This window comes from Lagenorhynchus albirostris, chromosome 10 (genome assembly GCF_949774975.1).
Source record: "Lagenorhynchus albirostris chromosome 10, mLagAlb1.1, whole genome shotgun sequence".
Classification (NCBI taxonomy): domain Eukaryota; kingdom Metazoa; phylum Chordata; class Mammalia; order Artiodactyla; family Delphinidae; genus Lagenorhynchus; species Lagenorhynchus albirostris.
In genome coordinates, this window is record NC_083104.1 from 21,227,959 (window position 1) to 21,251,053 (window position 23,095).

The 23,095-nt window shown below is 41.2% G+C and overlaps 1 protein-coding gene across 3 annotated transcripts in view; it reads left to right on the plus strand.

Moving 5' to 3' along the window:
* Positions 1 to 23,095, plus strand: part of FRMD4B (FERM domain containing 4B) — a 186,460-nt gene that overhangs the window by 55,157 nt on the left and 108,208 nt on the right. For 2 of the 3 annotated variants that reach the window (XM_060161366.1, XM_060161367.1), the window contains exons 2-4: positions 868 to 933; positions 3,052 to 3,146; positions 17,176 to 17,268. In XM_060161366.1, coding sequence (XP_060017349.1) covers positions 868 to 933; positions 3,052 to 3,146; positions 17,176 to 17,268 — 254 coding nt within the window. Of the gene's footprint in view, positions 1 to 867; positions 934 to 3,051; positions 3,147 to 17,175; positions 17,269 to 23,095 lie in introns of those variants that run through there. The other variant, XM_060161368.1, reaches the window with a different exon arrangement.

A 23,095-nucleotide genomic window follows, 5' to 3' on the forward strand; every position in this document is an offset into this window, starting at 1 on the left:
GCTGCATCGCAGGATCGGTTCTTAACCACTGGACCATCAGGGAACTCCCTGTCTTAACTATTCTTAACTGTTAATTATGGTAGTGATATGAATACTACAAAGGAGGGCCAAAGTTTCAAAAATGGAGACTTTGCATTTTAACTTTAGTATCATTTGTTTTTCATCCTATAATTATGCATGTATTGTGTTTATTAAAACACAACAATGAATAAAACCATCTTCATTTGGAAAATAAAATATTGATTCAAGGAAAAGTATAGTAGTTTCCTCTGGGAAGGAAACCTCCTTTTCATAGTATAATTTTGTGTGTTGTATAGGTGTTGTTTTATCAATATATTGAGTGGTCTTTGCTTTTCATTCTTTTTTCTTTTAAATCTAAGAGCTAAAAAAATTAAAATAGGGACTTCTCTGGTGGCACAGTGGTTAAGAATCCACCTGCCAATGCAGGGGACACGGCTTCAAGCCCTGGTCCGGGATGATCCCACATGCCGCGGAGCAACTAAGCCCGCGAGCCACAACTGCTGAGCCCACGCACCTAGAGCCGGTGCTCTGCAACAAGAGAAGCCACGGCAACGAGAAGCCCGCGCACCGCAATGAAGAGTAGCCCCCTCTCGCCACAACTAGAGAAAGCCTACACACAGCAACAAAGACCCAACGCAGCCAAAAAATATACAATAAAAATAAATAAAAATAAGTGCAAGAGCTGATGCCGTATAATAAATCTGTTTATGACCAAACCTGTTGATTAACTCAACTGATGGCATTTTTAGGCTGAGCACGTCACCCATAAAAGAAATGGTAAATCAAGTTGAAGGGTTTGCCTGCCAGCCCCAGCCTGATGCCACTCTTGCTGTCTTGTCTCCACAGATGACAGAAGGCAGGCACTGCCAGGTGCACCTCCTGGATGACAGGAGATTGGAGCTGCTGGTTCAGGTAGGTGATGCCACAACAGAGACAAGCCATCCTGGTTCCCTCTGTAGGCCTTGTGGCCTATGTTCAGCCTGCTTGCTTATCTGTGCCTCAGAGCCAGTGACACAGGATTGTTTATGGGGGATAAAGCTTCAAAGCAAGGAAACGTAGCTGTATTTAAGAGTAACTAGAGACTGGTGACAGGATTCAGAGATGCTTGGATTGCAGTCTGAGCTTTGACACTCAGTAGCTGTGTGACCCTGGGCAAGTGACTTGACTTCTCTGAATCACCTCTTGTTGGTAAACTGGAGACCATAATGCTTCCCTGAAAGGATTTTTGTGAGCTGAGACTCGTCATTCTGCCACTTCCCTGTCACATGGCATGGTCCAAGTTAAATACCCAGTTTCAACAGCTGTGAACTGGGATTAAGATTGCCTAATATTCCTCTCAGAAATTATGGTTAAAGTCATACTAGATTAATCCCAAGCTCCCAATCCTTCCCTCCCCCGCCCTCCCTCTTGACAGCCACAAGTCTATTCTCTATGTCTGCAAGTCAGCTTGGGAGCTTGGGAGCTTGGGATTACCAGATACAAACTCGTAGATACAGGATGGATAAACAGGGTCCTACTGTATAGCACAGGGAACTATATTCAATATCCTGTGATAAACCATAGTGGAAAAGAATATTAAAAAAGCATACATATATATGTATATGTATAACTGAGTCAATTTGCTGTACAGTAGAAATTAACACAACATTGTAAATCAACTGTACTTCAGTATAATTAAAAAAACATCAAACTGCATTATATATGTGAACAAAATCTCTGTAAAACACATGGGACTATATGAGTGATGATATCTTAATTATTGATGCTTCTGTCTTTATTCACCCAACACTCTGGACCCAGAATCTTAAAAGACCGTGGAAGTGCCTGATGACAGCCACACCTAAAGCCGTGGCTAGAATTCCCTCCCTTCACCAAACCTAAATTCTTCTCCTTTCTGGGGCTGTGCCGAGCCCACTCTGTACAGGCTTCAATTAGAATGAAAATAGAACATCAATCATAGTTTCACCAGAGTAGACCTTTTGGTCTAGATTTCTATTCTTTTCTTTTTTCTTTTCCTTTAACTTTTTTCTTTCTTCTTTTTTTATCACGACTGTTCTTTCTTCCCCAACAACAAACATCCAACCCTCAAACTACCATAATGAGCCCTAAAATGTGTGGCTCAAAGTTCAAAAGAAGTCCCCCTAGAATGCCTCCCTGCAATCCCCCTTTCCTTCCCCAGTCTCTGCACATCCACCATCTGCTCTCACTCTGGACACTGGCTGATGACAAACCATGCTTCTTCCCACCAGAGCCAGTGCTTCCCAAAAGCTTATAGACTAGATCCTTCCTCTAATGAGGTGCCCAGTAAGTACTGGTGATGATGATCTGCACGATGGATACAGTTACTCCATCCCAGGAGAGAAGTGCAAAGCTTAGTCTTTGGATTCAGACAGAACTGGGTTCAAATCAGGTCCTTAACTAACTGGAACATCAAGCAAGGTGCTTGACTGCTCTTGGCCTTTGTTGGCTCATCTATAAAATGGCAGGAACCCCTACTTCATAGACTCTTTGTAAGGATTAAAATGAAATAATGGGTAGAAGGAGTCCAGCACAGTAGACAGTCACTATTATTATTATTGTGGTGGTGTTGTTGTTGTTAGTTCTCTCTGGGTCTTGAGCCTTTGGGTCTTGACCCTCCTCAGTTGACCAAGCCAAGTTATTCCTACAGTCTAGGCGGTGTTTAATATTCTTTGTCTTGATCACTAGCACCATACTATATATAAAAGAGCATTTTTTCCAAAACACCAATGCATTGGTGCATACACTTTTACTTTAGAGGAAAAAATAAGGTGCTGGGCGGAATTGCAAATATATCAAAATGATGATCTCAGCGGTGTTCCTGTTCCCATTTCCCCCCCGCCTTCCCGAACCCTTAGAGAATGGTCTATAGTAGATTAAGCAACAAAAGGGCACGGGCATCCGAAAACAAACAAACAAAGGCTGCTTTAAACTGTTTGGGACAGAGGAAAGTGGCAGCAGTAAGAGAGAGAGGGGACCAAATTGTTCCTAATCCTGTTTTTATCTTAACAGCCCAAACTTTTATCAAGAGAGTTGCTGGACCTCGTGGCTTCGCATTTCAGCCTGAAAGAAAAGGAGTATTTTGGAATCACGTTTACAGATGACACGTAAGTCTTCCTATTTTTACCTTTTGTTTGGGTTACCTATGTGCGTAACTCTCAACTGGCAAAAGCAGGGGCAGGGGGAGTGCTGCAAGAATTAGAATATGTCCTGCTTAGCTAAAGATTTCTTAATACAGGTTTTTCTTTAGAACTCTGGTAAAAGGAGAAGAAAGGGAATATTGATCATTCTAAGAACTCAGAACATTGTCCCAAGTGCCTTAGCAATTTGTTGCAGTGAGTTTGTTATTCTAGATGATAGTCTGTCTTCACATTGCTTTGAATGCAGTTGTGCTTGCTTATTTAGCTTATGTACCAGGGCTAGAAACGCTAGTGTCATCTACTCATATCTTGAAACCGAATTAATGTTTGGATGTGGTGGCCAGAAAGTTTAAAGGCGATTTTGGTGCCCACCTGATAAATATGTATATACTTGAATGATGGACGAAATTTCTAACTTCCACTTAGGCAGGCCCATTTTATGTAACCCTCATTTTTTTTCTTTTACTTACATTTTTAATGCTAACGTGGATATTGTGTATATTTTGGTATATAACAGTGAATTCACAAGAATTTAAAGCTCCGTGGAAGCTAAGGTGTTTAGTCTTACCAGCTCTTTTCTGCATGTGTGTGTGTGTGCTTTATGGCAGCCTGACTTGCCTACGTTATATGCAGCTTGATATATTAAATGATTTCTTCTCCCTTATGGGATAATTTGCAAAGAGCTCTTCAAATATTAAAATTCAAGAAAACGTGTTCCAGACACAAAATATATTGGCCAACCACCCAGCCAGCATTCTTTCCGTAACTCTCTCAGTTTAAGTATTTTTCCATTCTTCATGTTAACCAGGCAGAAAATTACCTCAGGAAGGGGTTAATTTGTTTTTAACACTTTGTATGTGCTGATTACTTCCAGCCTTGGTGGGCTGCAAGCTTAGGACCTCCTGGAAATGCCAGTGGGCTCAGGACTTGGGCTGGGCAAAAAAAAAACAAACAAAAAAACCCCAGACAGCTGAGTTGTCAGGAGACATAGAAAAACCTGAAAACTTTGATTTCAGACTCAAGATGTTTCCTGAATGGAGTTCAACAAAGCAGGAAAAAAGTGCACTCCACCTCACCCACTTCATCCCGAATCACAAAATTATCTGTTCACTCAACAGCAGTTTGAGACCTTGTCTGATCAGTCCTCTGCTGGATGAAATAGGAAATGCAGATGTCCATTGAGCACAGGCGCTAGCTGGAAAGACAAAACCAGTTCATGAGAATCAGTGATTAAACACACACATACAGGTTGAATCTGGATGTGACTGAAATCATAGCAAACAGCATTGACTTAAAACCATAAATACATGATGGCTAAGTTATATGGTAAAAACCATAAATACACAAACACTACAATTTAGGGAAAGGTCACATAAAATAGAGGCTAAAATCATGACTATTAGAGTAATTTATCCATTCAACAGTTATTTCTTGAGTGCCACTAAATGCCAGGCATTTGTTCTAGCTTCCAGGGATTCAGCTGTGAACAACACAGACCAGGTTCTTCCTCTCATGGAGCTTATGTTGCACTAGTATGGTCCAGTAGAACAAGTAAATAAATAGATAAATGAGGGACTTCCCTGGTGGTCCAGTGGGTAAGACTCTGCGCTCCCAATGCAGGGGGCCCGGGTTTGATCCCTGGCTGGGGAACTAGATCCCACATGCATGCCGCAACTAAAGAGTCCACATGCCACAACTAAGAGTCTGCATGCTGCAACTAAACAGTCCTGCATGCTGCAACTAAGACCCAGTGTAGCCAAAATAAATATATATTAAAAAAAAAGATAAATGAGAAGATACCAGCAATGACAAGTGCTTTGAAGAACATGAAACAAGAGGCCATAATCAAGAAAAATGGGGGTGGGGTGGTGCAGTTTTAGACAGGGTGGACCAGGATGGCTTATAAAAGGTGATGTGTAATAGAAAGCAAGAACCAGTTCTGCAAAAGTCGGCGTGGCTTTCTTAGCTAAAGCGGGTGGAAATACTCTCAGGTGAGAATAAGCTTGACTTTGTTTTTTTATTTTTGAGAACGAAAAAATAAAAGCCAGTATGCCTTGAATAGAGAGAGTAAGAGGAAAAGTGGTACAAGATAAAGGTTGAGAGGGAGGCAGGGTGGACATCATAGAAGCTTGGTAGCTATGAGATCTTAGACTTAATACCTCTGACACTCAAGTTTTCTCATCTGTACAATGGGCATAATAATAGCACCAAAGTAATAAGTACTATATAAGGTACATATGATAGGGTCATAGTATTAAACTATTAAACAGGTACAATACTATGCAGAGCCCATGCACACAACATCCTATTGTTCGTCGTCATGGCAGGAAGGTGTGCTCTGAAGGAGGACTTGGGTGGGAAGCCACACAGGAGGGTAACTGGGAGGGCACTTAGACCTTAGGTAGTGGGGAGAGGAGCCGGCATTCAGGGAAAAGTCATTTTGTGCACCAGTGCATGGACATGGTCATGAACATGGTACATCTGCCCAGTGGCTAGGAAACTGGCCTGAGCGTGGATTAAGATATAAGAAGAACAAACACACAGGTGGGCCCAGAGAGTCATGGAGATGCAGAAGGCACACCAAGGCCCCTGAAGGATGTTCTGCAGGGGAGTGACATGATTAATGACTGTGGTCTTGCAAATGTCCCAGGCTGTAAGGTTCATGGTGGGCTGGAAAAGAGTCCTGGCCACATGGCAGGCTTTTGGGAAAGCTCCAGACTCAGGTGAACATAGCCAGAGGAGGCATACATCAAGTGTTCAGACTGTAGCACCTTCTCTTCAGAAAGTAAGGAATACATAATATGAATGATTTCCTTTTCTGCCTTGGGCCACTCTCCCCATCGTGTGCCTGGGGATGATTTCTTTCTAAATACTCTATTGGAAGAAGAATGTCTCACTTAAGTCCCTCCTCTAGCTCTCTTCTTTAGTGACATCAGTCAATGCTTATAGTCTTTCCAAGAAGCCTGGCTCCAAAGTGTCCTTCGTGCACTCCCCTGCAAATGACAGCAGAGTCTGTTTCTGAATTATGATCAGTTTAGAAGGTGTCTTCTGGCTCTAGCTGTGTTTATTTTTAGAAGAAGTATGAGCTGGGCTCTTGGGGGAGTGGGAATTGGCCATTTCCACCTTTCTGGGGAACAGGTCTGGAAAATTGCTTCTGTCAAAGGGTGTCTCCTTGGAATGTCTTGGTCACAGGCTTAGTTCTTTTTCTTGTCTGGTAAATATTTTTGGAAAGTATTTTCTTTCGGCACTCCCCTTGCCCTGCCCCCATAAAACCACTTAGTCGGATCCCTCCCAGGATGCTGTCTGAATTGCATTTTCCAGCTTAGATGCCACATCAGTTCTTTGCCTTTGGTGAACTTCAAACAGAGTAAGGCAAAGCGGAGGGGACATTTTGTCAATGAAACTAGCCACTGTCTGTATCCTACTCCACGGGCCAAGAAGAGGAATGGAAAAATGGAATCACGCAATTACATGATAAAAGTAGTGATGGTGACCAACAAAAACAAATTTGTGGTCCTATTGGAGGGAGGGGGTAGAATTCCTAAGCTCACGCGGGTTAGTGCCTTCTGGTGTTCTGTGTGCAGGGCGAGTCTTTACCCCTAGAGGGCAGTCACGACCCTCCTAAGGCAGCACTCTGTTCCCCATAATGGTTCCCATCCCCTTCAACCCACTTGACATTTTTTTCCTTTCCTTGTTTTGAAAGGATTTGCTGGATGAGCTTTGTTTATTAAGAAATAACAAATAGGTTTCACAACACAATTGGGATTTTTGATCACCGTTCCATCCGGTGGGCCTGAGATGATCGACCTTAGACTGATACAATTCTAGCCAAAAGGGACGCTTGCTTCATAGTGGGCTAACACAGCTGATAGAGGTGAATGTGTAAATTCATGTCTTTTTGAGGTATTGATTAGATCTGTCCCATTTGCTGATGGAAAAACTTGAGAAAAGTAGGTTATAAGGAGTAAGTGCTTTTTGATCTCATTTTACTCTCAAAGGCTAGAAAACAGCATGTTAACCTGGAATATATCTCAATGATAGAGTTAAGGGTAATTTTCACTTTTTTGTTCTTCTAACTTCATCCTGTTGGTGAAATTATGGGTAGATTTTTTTTCTAAAAACTTATTTTTGTATTACTTTTACATGAATATCTTCTTATAAAAACACTTAATCTCATAGTTGAGGCTGCTGTCTTTTGATGTAGCAATTTGCTCTGTATCTCTCCAGAAGTGTATCTAAGAATTCTAAGAATTTTCGTCAATATATAATAGTATTTGAGTGTCTTCTGTGGTTAATATAATTGATTTATGCTCTATATGTTATTATACAACGTGCTGCATTCTTGGACATCATTTCACACAAGTTCATGTAAATATACATTATGCTTCTTAAATGATGCCACATCTTCCTAAGTAAAAGCAAAAAAGACAATTCAAAATTAGTCTCATTTTCTCTAAGAAAACTTTTGAATACTATACAATACTTTATGTATTTCAGACATACATTTGAGCATCTGTGAAATTGGGGTATGTCTTCAAATCAGTGCCATCCTAAACTTGATCAAATACAGTGTAAGAATCTTTTAACTTCCAGTCCCCTATCCTTATATATTTTTTACCCACAAAAGCAGTAATTCTATGAACCTTTCCTTATGTCACTTATATCAACTTATCTTGATAATATTCCTCCAAGGAAAGCTAGAGACAGTTATTGGAAGTCTCATCTAATAATTACAGAAATAAAGACACACTTTTTTCCTATGTTAAAACTAGTAAGTGACAAAAAACAGGAATAGGGGAGGAGCCTCAAGATGGCGGAAGAGTAACACGCGGAGATCACCTTCCTCCCCATAAATACATCAGAAATCCGGCTACATGTGAAACACCTCCTACGGAACACCTACTGAACGCTGGCAGAAGACCTCAGACCTCCCAAAAGGCAAGAAACTCCCCACGTACCTGGGTAGGGCAAAGAAAAAGCAGAGACCAAAGAACAGGGACGGGACCCGCACCAGTGGGAGGGAGCTGTGAAGGAGGAAGGGTTTCCACACACTAGGAAGCCCCTTCGCGGGCGGAGACTGCGGGTGGCAGAGGGGGAAGGCTTCGAAGCCGCGGAGGAGAGCACAGCAACAGGGGTGCGGAGGGCAAAGCGAAGAGATTCCCTCACAGAGGATTGGGGCCGGCCACCACTCACCAGCCGGAGAGGCTTGTCTGCTCACCCGCCGGGGCGGGCGGGGCTGCGAGCTGAGGCTCGGGCTTCGGAGGTCGGATCCCAGGGAGAGGGCTGGGGTTGGCGGCGTGCACACAGCCTGAAGGGGCTAGTGCGCCACGGCTGGGCGGGAGGGAGTCCGGGAAAACGTCTGGAGCTGCCGAAGAGGCAAGAGACTTTTTCTTGCCTCTTTGTTTTGTGGTGCGCGAGGAGAGGGGATTCAGAGCGCCGCTTAAAGGAGCTCCAGAGACGGGCGCGAGCCGCGGCTATGAGCGCGGACCCCAGAAACGGGCATGGGACGCTAAGGGTGCTGCTGCCGCCACCAAGAAGCCCGTGTGCGAGCACAGGTCACTATCCATACCCCCCTTCCGGGAAGCCTGTGCAGCCCGCCACTGCCAGGGTCCCGGGATCCAGGGACAACTTCCCTGGGAGAATGCACGGCGCGCCTCAGGCTGGTGCAATGTCACGCCGGCCTCTGCCGCCGCAGGCTCGCCCTGCATCCGCGCCCCTCCCTCCCCACGGCCTGAGTGAGCCAGAGCCCCCGAAGCAGCTGCTCCTTTAACCCCGTCCTGTCTGGGTGGGAACAGACGCCCTCAGGCGACCTACACGCAGAGGCGGGTCCAAATCCAAAGCTGAACCCCAGGAGCTGTGCGAACAAAGAAGAGAAAGGGAAATTTCTCCGAGCAGCCTCAGGAGCAGCAGATTAAATCTCCACAATCAACTTGCTGTACCCTGCATCTGTGGAACACATGAATAGACAACGAATCATCCCAGATTGAGGAGGTGGACTTTGGGAGCAACGATATATATATATTATTCCCTTTTTCTCTTTTTGTGAGTGTGTATGTATATGCTTCTGTGCGTGATTTTGTCTGTATAGCTTTGCTTTTACCATTTGTCCTAGGTTTCTGTCTGTCCGTTTTTTTTTTATTACTTAAAATTTTTTTCTTAATAATTTAGTAACTTTATTTTATTTTATCTCCTTCCTTCCCTTCCCTTCTCTTTTCTTTTTTTCTTTTCTTTCTCCCTTTTATTCTGAGCCATGTGGATGAAAGGCTCTTGGTGCTCCAGCCAGGAGTCAGGGCTGTGCCACTGAGGTGGGAGAGCCAAGTTCAGGACACTGGTCCACAAGAGACCTCCCAGCTCCACGTAATATCAAACGGCGAAAATCTCCCAGAGATCTCCGTCTCAACCCCAAGACCCAGCTCCACTCAATGACCAGCAAGCTACACTGCTGGACGCCCTATGCCACACAACTAGCAAGAAAGGAACACAACCCCATCCATTAGCAGAGAGGCTGCCTAAAATCATAAGGCCACATACACCCCAAAACACACCACCAGACATGGACCTGGCCACCAGAAAGACAAGATCCAGCCTCATCCACCAGAACACAGGTACCAGTCCCCTCTACCAAGAAGCCTACACAACCCACTGAACCAACCTTAGACACTGGGGACAGACACCAAAAACAACGGGAACTACGAACCTGCAGTCTGCGAAAAGGAGACCCCAAACACAGCAACTTAAGTAAAATGAGAAGACAGAGAAACACACAGCAGATGAAGGTGCAAGGTAGAAACCCACCAGACGAAGCAAATGAAGAGGAAATAGGCAGTCTACCTGAAAAGAAATTCAGAATAATGATAGTAAAGATGATACAAAATCTTGGAAATAGAATGGAGAAAATACAAGAAACGTTTAACAAGGACCTAGAAGAACTAAAGAGCAAACAGGCAATGATGAAGAACACAATAAATGAAATTTAAAATTCTGTAGAAGGAATGAATAGCAGAATAACTGAGGTAGAAGAACGGATAAGTGACCTGGAAGATAAAATAGTGGAAATAACTACTGCAGAGCAGAATAAAGAAAGAATGAAAAGAACTGAGGACAGTCTCAGAGACCTCTGGGACAACATTAAATGCACCAAAATTCAAATTACAGGGGTCCCAGAAGAAGAAGAGGAAAAGAAAGGGATTGAGAAAATATTTGAAGAGATTATAGTTGAAAACTTCCCAAATATGGGAAAGGAAATACTTAATCAAGTCCAGGAAGTGAAGAGAGTCCCATACAGGATAAATCCAAGGAGAAACACGCCAAGACACATATTAATCAAACTATCAAAAATTAAATACAAAGAAAAAATATTAAAAGCAGCAAGGGAAAAACAACAAATAACATACAAGGGAATCCCCATAAGGTTAATACCTGATCTTTCAGCAGAAACTCTGCACCCCAGAAGGGAATGGCAGGACATATTTAAAGTGATGAAAGGGAAAAACCTACAACCAAGATTACTCTACCCAACAAGGATCTCATTCAGATTTGACAGAGAAATTAAAACCTTTACAGACAAGCAAAAGCTAAGAGAATTCAGCACCACCAAACCAGCTTTACAACAAATGCTAAAGGAACTCCTCTAGGCAGGAAACACAGAGAAGGAAAAGACCTACAATAACAAACCCAAAACAATTAAGAAAATGGCAATAGGAATATACATATCGAAAATTACCTTAAATATAAATGGATTAAATGCTCCAACCAAAAGATGTAGACTGGCTGAATGGATACAAAAACAAGACCCGTATATATGCTGTCTACAATAGACCCACTTCAGACCTAGGGACACATACAGACAGAAAGTGACGGGATGGAAAAAGATATTCCGTGCAAATGGAAACCAAAAGAAAGCTGGAGTAGCAATTCTCGTATCAGACAAAATAGACTTTAAAACAAAGACTATTACAAGAGACAAAGAAGGACACTGCATAATGATCAAGGGATCGATCCAAGAAGAAGATATAACAATTGTAAATATTTATGCACCCAACATAGGAGCACCTCGATACATAAGGCAAATGCTTACAGCCATAAAAGGGGAAATCGACAGTAACACAATAATAGTAGGGGACTTTAACACCCCACTTTCACTAATGGACAGATCATCCAAAATGAAAATAAATAAGGAAACACAAGCTTTAAATGATACATTAAACAAGATGGACTTAATTGATATTTAGGACATTCCATCCAAAAACAACAGAATACACTTTCTTCTCAAGTGCTCATGGAACATTCTCCAGGATAGATCATATCTGGGGTCACAAATCAAGCCTTGGTAAATGTAAGAAAATTGAAATTGTATCAAGTACCTTTTCTGACCACAGCGCTATGAGACTAGATAGCAATCACAGGAAAAAAATCTGTAAAAAATACAAACACATGGAGGCTAAACAATACATTACTTAATAATCAAGAGATCACTGAAGAAATCAAAGAGGAAATCAAAAAAATCCTAGGAACAAATGACAGTGAAAACACGATCACCCAAAATCTATGCACTGCAGCGAAAGCAGTTCTAAGAGGGAAGTTTATAGCAATACAGTCCTACCTTAAGAAACAAGAAACATCTCAAATATACAACCTAACCTTACACCTAAAGCAATTAGAGAACGAAGAACAAAAAAACCCCTAAGTTAGCAGAAGGAAAGAAATCATAAAGATCAGATCAGAAATAAATGAAAAAGAAATGAAGGAAACAATAGCAAATATCAATAAAACTAACAGCTGGTTCTTTGGGAAGGTAAACAAAATTGATAAACCATTAGCCAGACCCATCAAGAAAAAAAGGGAGAAGACTCAAATCAATAGAATTAGAAATGAAAAAGGAGAAGAAACAATTGACACTGCAGAAATACAAGGATCATGAGAGATTACTACAAGCAACTCTGTGCCAATAAAATGGACAACCTTGAAGAAATGGACAAATTCTTAGAAAAGCACAACCTTCCAAGACTGAACAGGAAGAAAAAGAAAGTATGAACAGACCAATCACAAGCACTGAAATTGAGACTGTGATTAAATATCTTCCAACAAACAAAAGTCCAGGACCAGATGGCTTCACAGGTGAATTCTATGAAACATTTAGAGAAGAGCTAACAGCTGTCCTCAAACTCTTCCAAAATATAGCAGAGGGAGAAACACTCCCAAACTCATTCTACAAGGCCACCATCACCCTGATACCAAAACCGGACAAAGATGTCACAAAGAAAGAAAACTACAGGCCAATATCACTGATGAACATAGATGCAAAAATCCTCAACAAAATACTAGCAAACAGAATCCAACAGCACATTAAAAGGATCATACACCATGGTCAAGTGGGGTTTATCCCAGGAATGCAAGGATTCTTCAATATACGGAAATCAATCAATGTGATACACCATATTAATAAATTGAAGAATAAAAACCATATGATCATTTCAATAGATGCAGAAAAAGCTTTTGACAATATTCAACACCCATTTATGATAAAAATCCTCCAGAAAGTAGGCATAGAGGGAACTTACCTCAACATAATAAAGGCCATATATGACAAAGCCACAGCCAACATCGTCCTCAGTGGTGAAAAACTGAAACCATTTCCACTAAGATCAGGAACAAGACAAGGTTGCCCACTCTCACCACTATTATTCAACATTGTTTTGGAAGTTTTAGTCACAGCAATCAGAGAAGAAAAGGAAATAAAAGGAATCCAAATCGGAAAAAAAGAAGTAAAGCTGTCACTGTTTGCAGATGACATGATATTATACACAGAGAATCCTAAAGATGCTACCAGAAAACTACTAGAGCTAATCAATGAATTTGGTAAAGTAGCAGGATATAAAAGTAATGCACAGAAATCTCTGGCATTCCTATACACTAATGATGAAAAATCTGAAAGTAAAATCAAGGAAACACTCCTATTTACCATTGCAACAAAAAGAATAAAACACCTAGGAATTAACCTACCTAAGGAGACAAAAGACCTGTATTCAGAAAACTATAAGACACTAATGAAAAGAATGAAAGATGATACAAATAGATGGAGAGATATACCATGTTCTTGGATTGGAAGAGTCAACATTGTGAAAATGACTATACTACTCAAAGCAATCTACAGATTCAAGGCCATCCCTATCAAACTACCAATGGCATTTTTCACAGAGCTAGAACAAAAAATTTCACAATTTGTATGGAAACGCAAAAGACCCCAAATAGCCAGTGCAATCTTGAGAAAGAAAAATGGAGCTGGAGGAATCAGGCTCCCTGACTTCAGACTATACTACAAAGCTACAGTAAGCAGGACAGTATGGTACTGGCACAAAAACAGAAATATAGATCAATGGAACAGGATAGAAAGCCCAGAGATAAACCCACGCACATATGGTTGCCTTATTTTTGATAAAGGAGGCAAGACTATACTATGGAGAAAAGACAGCCTCTTCAATAAGTGGTGCTGGGAAAACTGGACAGGTACATGTAAAAGTATGAAATTAGAACACTCCCTAAGACCATACACAAAAATAAACTCAAATGGATTAAAGACTAAAATGTAAGGCTTGGGCTTCCCTGGTGGTGCAGTGGTTGAGAGTCCGCCTGCCGATGCAGGGGACACAGGTTCATGCCCCAGTCCGGGAAGATCCCACATGCCACAGAGTGGCTAGGCCCGTGAGCCATGGCCACTGAGCCTGTGCGTCCAGAGCCTGTGCTCCACAACGGGAGAGCCCACAACAGTGAGAGGCCTGCGTACTGCAAAAAAAAAAAAAAAAAATTATATATATATATATATATATATATATATATACACACACACATATAATGTAAGGCTAGACACTATCAAATTCTTAGAGGAAGACGTAGGCAGAACACTCTTTGACATAAATCACAGCAAGATCCTTTTTGACCCACCTCCTAGAGAAATGGAAGTAAAAACAGAAATAAATAAATGGTACCTAATGAAACTTAAAGGCTTTTGCACCGCAAAGGAAACCATAAACAAGATGAAAAGACAACTCTCAGAATGGAAGAAAATATTTGCAAATGAAGCAACTGACAGAGGATTAGTCTCCAAAATTTACAAGCAGCTCACGCAGCTCAATATCAAAAACACAAACAACCTAATCCAAAAATGGATAGAAGATGTAAACAGACGTTTCTCCAAAGAAGATATACATATTGCCAACAAACACATGAAAGGATGCTCAACATCACTAATCATTAGAGAAATGCAAATCAAAACTACAGTGAGGTATCACCTCACACCAGTCAGAATGGCCATCATCAAAAAATGTACCAACAATAAATGCTGGAGAGGGTGTGGAGAAAAGGGAACCCTCTTGCACTGTTGGTGGGAATGTAAATTGATACAGCCACTATGGAGAACAGTATGGAGGTTCCTTAAAAAACTACAAATAGAACTACCATATGACCCAGCAATCCCACTACTGGGCATATACCCTGAGAAAACCATAATTCAAAAAGTCATGTACCACAATGTTCATTGCAGCTCTGTTTACAATAGCCAGGACATGGACGCAACCTAAATGTCCATAGACAGATGAATGGATAACGAAGATGTGGCACATATATACAATGGAATATTACTCAGCCATAAAAAGAAACGAAATTGAGTTATTTTTAGTGAGGTGGATGGACCTAGAGTCTGTTATACAGAGTGAAGTAAGTCAGAAAGAGAAAACCAAATACCGTATGCTAACATATGTATATGGAATCTAAAAAAAAAAAGATTCTGAAGAACCTAGGGGCAGGACAGGAATAAAGACAGAGACCTACTAGAGAATGGACTTGAGGACACGGGGAGGGGGAGGTAAGCTGGGACAAAGTGAGAGAGTGGCATGGACATATATACACTACCAAACGTAAAATAGATAGCTAGTGGGAAGCAGCTGCATGCACAGGGACATCAGGTCAGTGCTTTGTGACCACCTAGAGGGGTGGGATAGGGAGGGTGAGAGGGAGGGAGACAAAAGAGGGAAGAGATATGGGGGTATATGTATATGTATAGCTGATTCACTTTGTTATAAAGCAGAAACTGATTCGCTTTGTTATAAAGCAGAAACTAACACACCATTGTAAAGCAATTATACTCCAATAAAGGTGTTAAAAAAATTAAGCGGGTAAATCTGTAGTAAGAGTTCTTACTACAAGAAAACAAAAATTAAAAAAAAAAAAAGCTGATTCAACCCTCTAATCTCATTTTCTCCTGTATCCTAAGTCTTGGGTTCAAATCCCAGCTCTGCCACTTTTCTTTGCAGATTTACTGTAAAATATAGTATTAATATATTTTAAAAGTACCAGCTTGGTTGGCACTAAGTAGTTGCTCAATAAAGATTAGCTGCTATTATTATTACTCACGTTTCCTATCTACTTATAATAAATACAGCTTAGAGTTTTATGATTTTTAAAAAAATTTTGTACTCAAAGACCAAAATAGGTTGGAATATGTCTTCTGAACCATTATAGGTTTTGGTAAAATTTGACATCCCACCACTATCAGCATGTTCTTAAGTTTTGTGTAAGCAAGCGAATGTAGTCTCTGCCTTCTGGGAATTTACAATCTAAAATGGATCAACTAGTGGGACCATCTTGGAAAAGTCACATAAACAATCCCCAGCCACAGTGTCTCAATTCTTCTATCCCTCAGGTCACAATTTCAGGAGAATGTTTATACCCATGAATTTAGTGAAGCACTTGAATGAATCAACAAATACGTGCTTAAATGTTAGGAATTCCATAATATATATCCAAAAACAGCCCCCAGAAAGTATTTGACCCCATTTTTTTTTTTTTTTTTTTTTTGCGGTACGCGGGCCTCTCACTGCTGTGGCCTTCCCGTTGCAGAGCACAGGCTCCGGACGCGCAGGCTCAGCGGCCATGGCTCATGGGCCCAGCCGCTCCATGGCATGTGGGATCTTCCGGGACCGGGGCATGAACCCGTGTCCCGTGCATCAGCAGGTGGACTCTCAACCACTGCGCCACCAGGGAAGCCCTGACCCCATATTTTTATTTTTATCTTTTAATTAATTTTTTTATTGGAGTCTAGTTAATTTACAATGTTGTTTTAGTTTCTACTGTACAACAAAGTGAGTCAGTTATACATACACATATATCCACTCTTTTTTAGATTCTATTCCCATATGGGTCATTACAGAGTATTGAAGAGTTCCCTGTGCTATTCAGTAGGTTCTTATTAGTTATCTGTTCTATACATAGTAGTGTGTCGACCCCATATTTTTATAAAAGCTATCTGTGTCTGTCTGTTTTCATTAAAAGAAAAGTTTCCCTTCTTGACTATCTAAAATATTTCAGATTTTATGTTTAGTAAGGATTTAAGGAGTAATATGTTTAATATCACCTAGGTTTTTATCTCCAAAGTCAACCAGTGTTTTCAGTTTCTTGTTCATTTCATGATGTATCCTCTCTGAGATATTTTTATACATATAAATGCACATATGTCTAGCTATTCTTTTTTTAACTTAAAAAATGGCAATATATTATACTCACTGTCATGCATCTGGCCTTTTCATTTAACACCATATTTTGAAAATTTTTCACAATAAGTTTGTAAAGATACCCTTGATCTTTGGTATGGCTGCATAGTATTTCATTGCTGTTTAAATTCGTTTTTTTAGGTTGTTGTGAGCCTGTTTGCTGCTACAAACAATGCTACAGTGAGTGGCTTTATACATAGGCTGTTTTCCACATGTGCAGGTTTATCCTGATTAACTCCCAGAAATGACAATGCTGGTTCAGAGGCAGGTGCTTTTGTAATTTTGATAGAAATTGCCAAATTGGCCTCATCACTGGTTGTAACAGGTTATACTCCAACCATTAATGTGTGAGAATAACTGTTACCGCACAGCTCTGCCAACACAGTGTTTATTAAACCTTTCTCTGGGTTTCTGTTTAATCTTTCTTGTTTTGTTTTGTTTTACTCTTACAGAGGTCAGCAGAACTGGCTACAGTTAGACCACCGAGTTCTTGACCACGATTTGCCCAAGAAACCAGGCCCAACCGTTTTGTACTTTTCTGTGAGGTATGTAACCAGAGACACATCTACCATCACCACCTGCCTCTTTTTTTTTTAGAAAAAAAAATTCTTGGTGATCAGAGTCAGAGAATTTTAAAAAAGAAGGGACAGATCAAAAAATTATTATGTGAAAGAGATTCTTTGCTGTCTTAGTCTGGGGAACAAGTTAACATAGATACTGTGTAGAACTGTTTCCTTTGAAGATGAAGTATAGAATCACCTTCCTTTAGTTCTCAAAGCCCCTTGAATCCATTTAAAGCTGAAAAACGTGAGTAATATATTTTAATACATAAACCTGTTTCTGACTCAACATACTTCTAGATTTTTATAATTTGAAATACAGCAAACACTTACTCTTACATTTTATGTAGGAATGTTTTCTAGAGACTATGGAAATAATTGAATTTTATACAATCTCACACCTTAATTGGAATAGACAATAAAATGCAAACAAATGCTCATGGAAAGAATTAACAGTACAGAAATCTGAATTCTGCTTTCCTGAAGAGACTGCTGGGAAGGAATAATTGATTTGTCCTCTGAGCTCTGCTTGGGCAAGTCACTTAACCATACATATTGGCCTCAGTTATTTCCTCCTGCAGTGGATACATTCAACTAAATCAGTGATTTCTTAAAGCCAGCCGACGATGGAGATATTTTTTCACATTAATTATTCACACTGTAAGATAATAAAATGTTATAAAGAGTAACGCCCATGTTCCTTACCTAGCTGAAGAAATAAAAAGGCACCAATTTTGCTGAAAGCCCCTTCCTATGTAGTAGCCCCTCTCCCCACTATCCTGAATTTGATATATTTTCATGATAAATTTTGTCTTCCTGGTTTGAAGCCAAATATGATAAAATAAGCTAAGGTAGGAGATTTCCCATAAATCTAAATATGTTTTCATAAAGCTGGATTAACCTAAAGAATGGACCCTAAATTCTGAGCTTATGTTATTTTTTGGATGTTGAACTATGCTTTGTTTTATGACATGACCGTGGAGGCTTTTTGTCTTTCTTTGGGGCGGGGTGGGGTTTGGTTATAGTATGTTTACCTGACAAAATCATGTCAATTTCCACAAACCCTTGTTTCTTTTTTTTTTACTTCTTTATGCTCCTTGAAATCCAAAAGTGTGATAAGATGTCCTGATTGGCCTTTTCTTTTTAAGTCTCTGTTTAACATGAATTGATGGTCATTGTGGATAGAGGCTGTTCCTTATGAAGTAAATAAAGCGCTGACAGCCCCCAATTTGTTTTTTTGCTTTTTGCTCTGAAATCTTGTTTAGAATTTTTTTCTTACCACCAGAAGTCACATTTTTAGAACCCAGGAAGGAGGTAGCATAATGGTGATTTGTCCAGGAGCGTAGCATGTATGGAAAAGTACACAGAAATCCTACAGAAAAACATAGGAGTTTCCTGGAAAGAGTGTGATATGAGTGCTTGTGTCCATGGAAATGGAGAAAAAGACAAACACAGACCAGCAGCAATAACAAAAAATGTATATTAGTAATTAAGCAGGGGTCAGAGAATAGAGAAGCTTTCATCTCGTATTATGTAGGGAAAATGGCTCAACATAAATCAGTCTTTTTTCACAAAGAATTATATTATCGCTGTAAACATTTCAAACTTTATGAAAATATAGAGTGAAAAGGAAGAATTACTGTCCATCAGGCTGCTTCCTCACCGTATCCCCAGTTCACTCCCCTTCTTAGAGAAGAATAAGGCTGATGAGTTGTTTGGTGACTTACTTTTTTTTTTTTTTAACCTGGAGATCTTTCCTTGGGTATATGAAAATCACTTTATTTCTTTTCACTTTCGTAATTTAGCTATCCACGCTGCTGTTAAGTGTTTAGGCTGTTTCCAGTGACTTTATTAAGATGTAGCTTGCAGTTAACATCCTTACACTTTCATCTTTGGACACATAGGTAGTGCTTCTGTAGCCTAACTACTCAGTGCCATTTATTTAGTCACCAGGTTTGTGTTCTAGTTCTTTGACCACTACTATCTGGTCTATTTTTGGTCTCAAAATGCCAGGGGAGAAAGCTGTGTCTTTCCTTCTGTACAGTCACTCATAAGGCGGCCCTGTCATTCCAAAGCGAGTTCCTGGGATTCCGGAGTTGCCTGCTGCCTGTTTGTGAGTTTCAGCACTTATCTCACGAGTGTCCCGTAATCACTTAGCTTTACTTTCCCTGAACTACTTGCATGTTTAAAAGCCCTTATCAAGTTTTTAATTATTCACTTAATTCTTCTTCCCAACAGTACCGTGGGGCCTTAATAGTCTTTGTTATTATTCCAATTAAGGACTTGTTGTTACTCCAGTTTAATTAAGGAAATGATAGAGCAAAAGCACACACCAGGGAATTAAGTGAACTGACAGAGGTCAGCGAGTGGATTGGAGGTCTCACAAATGGGACTGTAGCCACCGCAGTGACGTTGGTGGCCTCTCAGAGGGTCTCCAGCCTCCTCTTTTAAGAAAACCGGACTGCCGCTCATACTTACATCATAGCAGACATCACCACCACCACCCCACCACCCCCAGGTTGCCTGGAGTGACAACACTTTTGAGTCATTGAAGACTAGAACCAAAGAGCATTTGATTGTATTTGGACACGGGGTCAGCACAGAAGCCTCTAGAAAGACACATGGTCTCTTTTGATATCGGGGTCATTGCCTTTCCCATCAGCAAGTACTGCTGCATGCCCTGGAACTCGGAGTCGCTCACTCGTGGACACCAAGGTGTGTAGGTGCTGAGTAGTTAGCACACAAGGAGGAAGGATTCCCCACAGAAGTAATGCATGATGTGGATGTACCTCACTCTTATTTTCACTGCTAACAATTAAAAATATCCAAATGTAGGGGAATTCCCTGGCGGTCCAGTGGTTAAGACTCAGTGCTTTCACTGCCGGGGGCCCGGGGTTCAATCCCTGGTTGGCAAACCTGAGATCTCGCAAGCCACGAGGCAAGGCCTAAATAAATAAATAAATAAAGATTAAAATATCCAAATGCCAACGATGAAGATGGTTTCAGGAAGTGATGGCATTTTTACAGAGAACAATTGATCGCTGTAATAAAAGACATCAGATGAAAAGGGACATTGCATTTCAGAGCTCCCCCAGAAGGAGAGGGGTTGCATATCTGAATCACTGTAGGAAAATTTTTAAACAGTCACCCCTCCAACCCCCAAAACCTCCGCATTCCTGGCCCAGATTCTGATACCGTGCGCTGGAGACGGTAAATGGGATCTTGGGCAAGTTGGTTGTGAATTAAAAAGGGATCAGGGGATACAAAATAACTTGGCAGAATATTATACAAATATAAAAAATGTCATTTTTTTAATTGCAGCGTTTATGAAAAGGAAAAATACCATACAGTTTTGCTCTCCAGAAGTTTCCTCTCTACTGAAATGTAGCATTAACCCTGTGGCAGGCACTGGGTTAGATATTTGACCTGTATTGTCTCATTGATTCCTGAGCTAAACACTGGGGTCCCACAGATTTGCAGGGAAAGACTTTTCTCCCAGTTCATATCCCCCAGGATGCAGGGAGCAGCTCAGAAACACATGCCGCTTCTGCATGGAAGGAAGAAAACATTTAAGGTGAATGCACTGAGTTCTCTCTTTATGAGCTTCAGGATTAAACCTTTGTCTGTGCTTTAGTTATAAAATCTCAATGATGTGTGCTATGTGTGTAACACATATGTGTATAGACGCCCCATAACTTATTTATGCACCATAATTCATTTAACCCGTCCTCTGTTTCCCTGTGAATCCAAACTCCTCCAGGCTGCTGGGGGACTCCTCCAGCCCCAGGGTTGTTATCTGCTGCTGTAAATTATCATCCACAAACACATGGGCCTCTTGGGTAATGCAGCCCAGATGTAAGCATTTGAAAAGCTTGATAGTGAGCAAACAGGCATTTAATTCTCAGGGGTGGCAGGGGAACTGCGTGTGACCTCATTGGAAAAGCTCCCATCCCCTCGGGGGCGGGGCGGGGGGCAAGCCGAGGTGGCTCTGGCTGGTACCACCCAGCTCCACAAAACGCCAGGATCTTGGTCTTTTACCCCTCTTATTCATCGGACTACCTCTTGCTTTTTTTTCCTTTCTGGTTCTCCCTCTCCTCTTCCCCTCTCTTCTTCCTCCTATTTCCAAATCTCCATTGCTATGCACTAAGACTGTAAGTGGCCACTCAGAGGTACCCTAAGTATTGTCTGTCTGTGACGCTTGGGGGTGAGAATTCGCCGCGTGTGGAGAGTCCTAGTAGGAGATGTGGGGAAAGACTACTAACTTTCCGTCAAAGTTGCTGCAAACACACAGCCTTTGAAAGACTTCTTTCTGTCTTAAAAGCACCCCTTGGCCTGGTTCTGGAACGTTTGGCCTTTAACTCAAGGAAGCATTATGACTGCAACTCGTGGGTCCACATCATTCCACCTGATTTTTTTAAGAAAGACAAATATATGAAATACAGCCCAACAGGTAAAGATTCTGGTGAAGAAATAGATTTATTGATATAGAAAGAAGTTCCCAGTATATTCTAGGGGAAAGAAGTTCCCAGTATATTCTAGGGGAAAGAAGCAGACCACAGGATGGCACTGAAGTAAAAGATAGGAGTAGGGAAAAGTGTAAAATGTTTACAGTAATTTACCTCTGAGTAGAATGATTGTGGGAATGACTTTTGCTTGTCTATATATGTTTTTTCCTACAATGAACGTATTAAGCAGTTTTTTAAAAATGCAAGTGTGAAGAGTGATAAATGAAGAAAAGGTAAAATGTTTGTGACTGGGTAGCCGTGAGTTATTTTAGAGCTGTCAAAGAGTAGGTGATTTACAATAAGGAGAGGACAGGAAAGTTCACCTCTTCCCAGAGGAATGTGATTAAAAAGCACCGAGAAATAACGGATTTCTCCTACTTTAGGCCCAGCAGAGGGATCTGAGGCAGATGTGTGAGTTAGCCAGAGCTCTTTGCACATCACCACACTTCCATCTGAACGATATCCCAGAACCTGGGGAAAAAGTCTGTTAGTTGCCTTAATATTGACCATGACCTCCTGGCCTAACCCATTCTTGAACTTCCAGGCACTTGGTAAGGGGCCTTCGTCTTTGAGGAGTCACCATCCTGATTCATATGAGAGTTCCAGAAAGACACAGAATCCTTCAAAACTCAATCCTGATTCCAGTTTCTAATTTATTTATTTATTTTATTTTATTTTATTTGGCTGTGTTGGGTCTTCGTTGCTGCACGCGGGCTTTCTCTAGTTGTGGTGAGCGGGGGCTACTCTTCGTTGCGGTGCGCGGGCTTCTCATTGTGGTGGCTTCTCTTGTTGTGGAGCATGGGCTCTAGGCACGCGGGCTTCAGTAGTTGTGGCATGCAGTCTCAGTAGTTGTGGCTCACAGGCTCTAGACCACAGGCTCGGGAGTTGTGGCGCACGGGCTTAGTTGCTCCACAGCATGTGGGATCTTCCCGGACCAGGGCTCGAATCCGTGTCCCCTGCATTGGCAGGCAGATTCTTAACCACTGTGCCACTGGGGAAGCCCCCCATTCCAGTTTCTTACAGGATTATATTTCTGTGTGCTCCGCAATCACATATCAGACAGTGTTTATGGGAATCTGCTCAGTCTTCTCTGTAATCTGTCCTCAGGGTGACATCGAAAGGGCAGAAGGGAAGCATTAGTATTATGATGGGTGAAAAGGCCGTAGGGTACAGAAGTTCAATGCTTGGCCTTTAATGCACGCTCCCTCAGTAGCAGCACTATTGACATTTGGGGCCAAGTAATTCTTTTTTTTTTTTTTTTTTGGCCACACTGTGTAGCATGCGGAATCTTAGTTCCCTGACCAGGG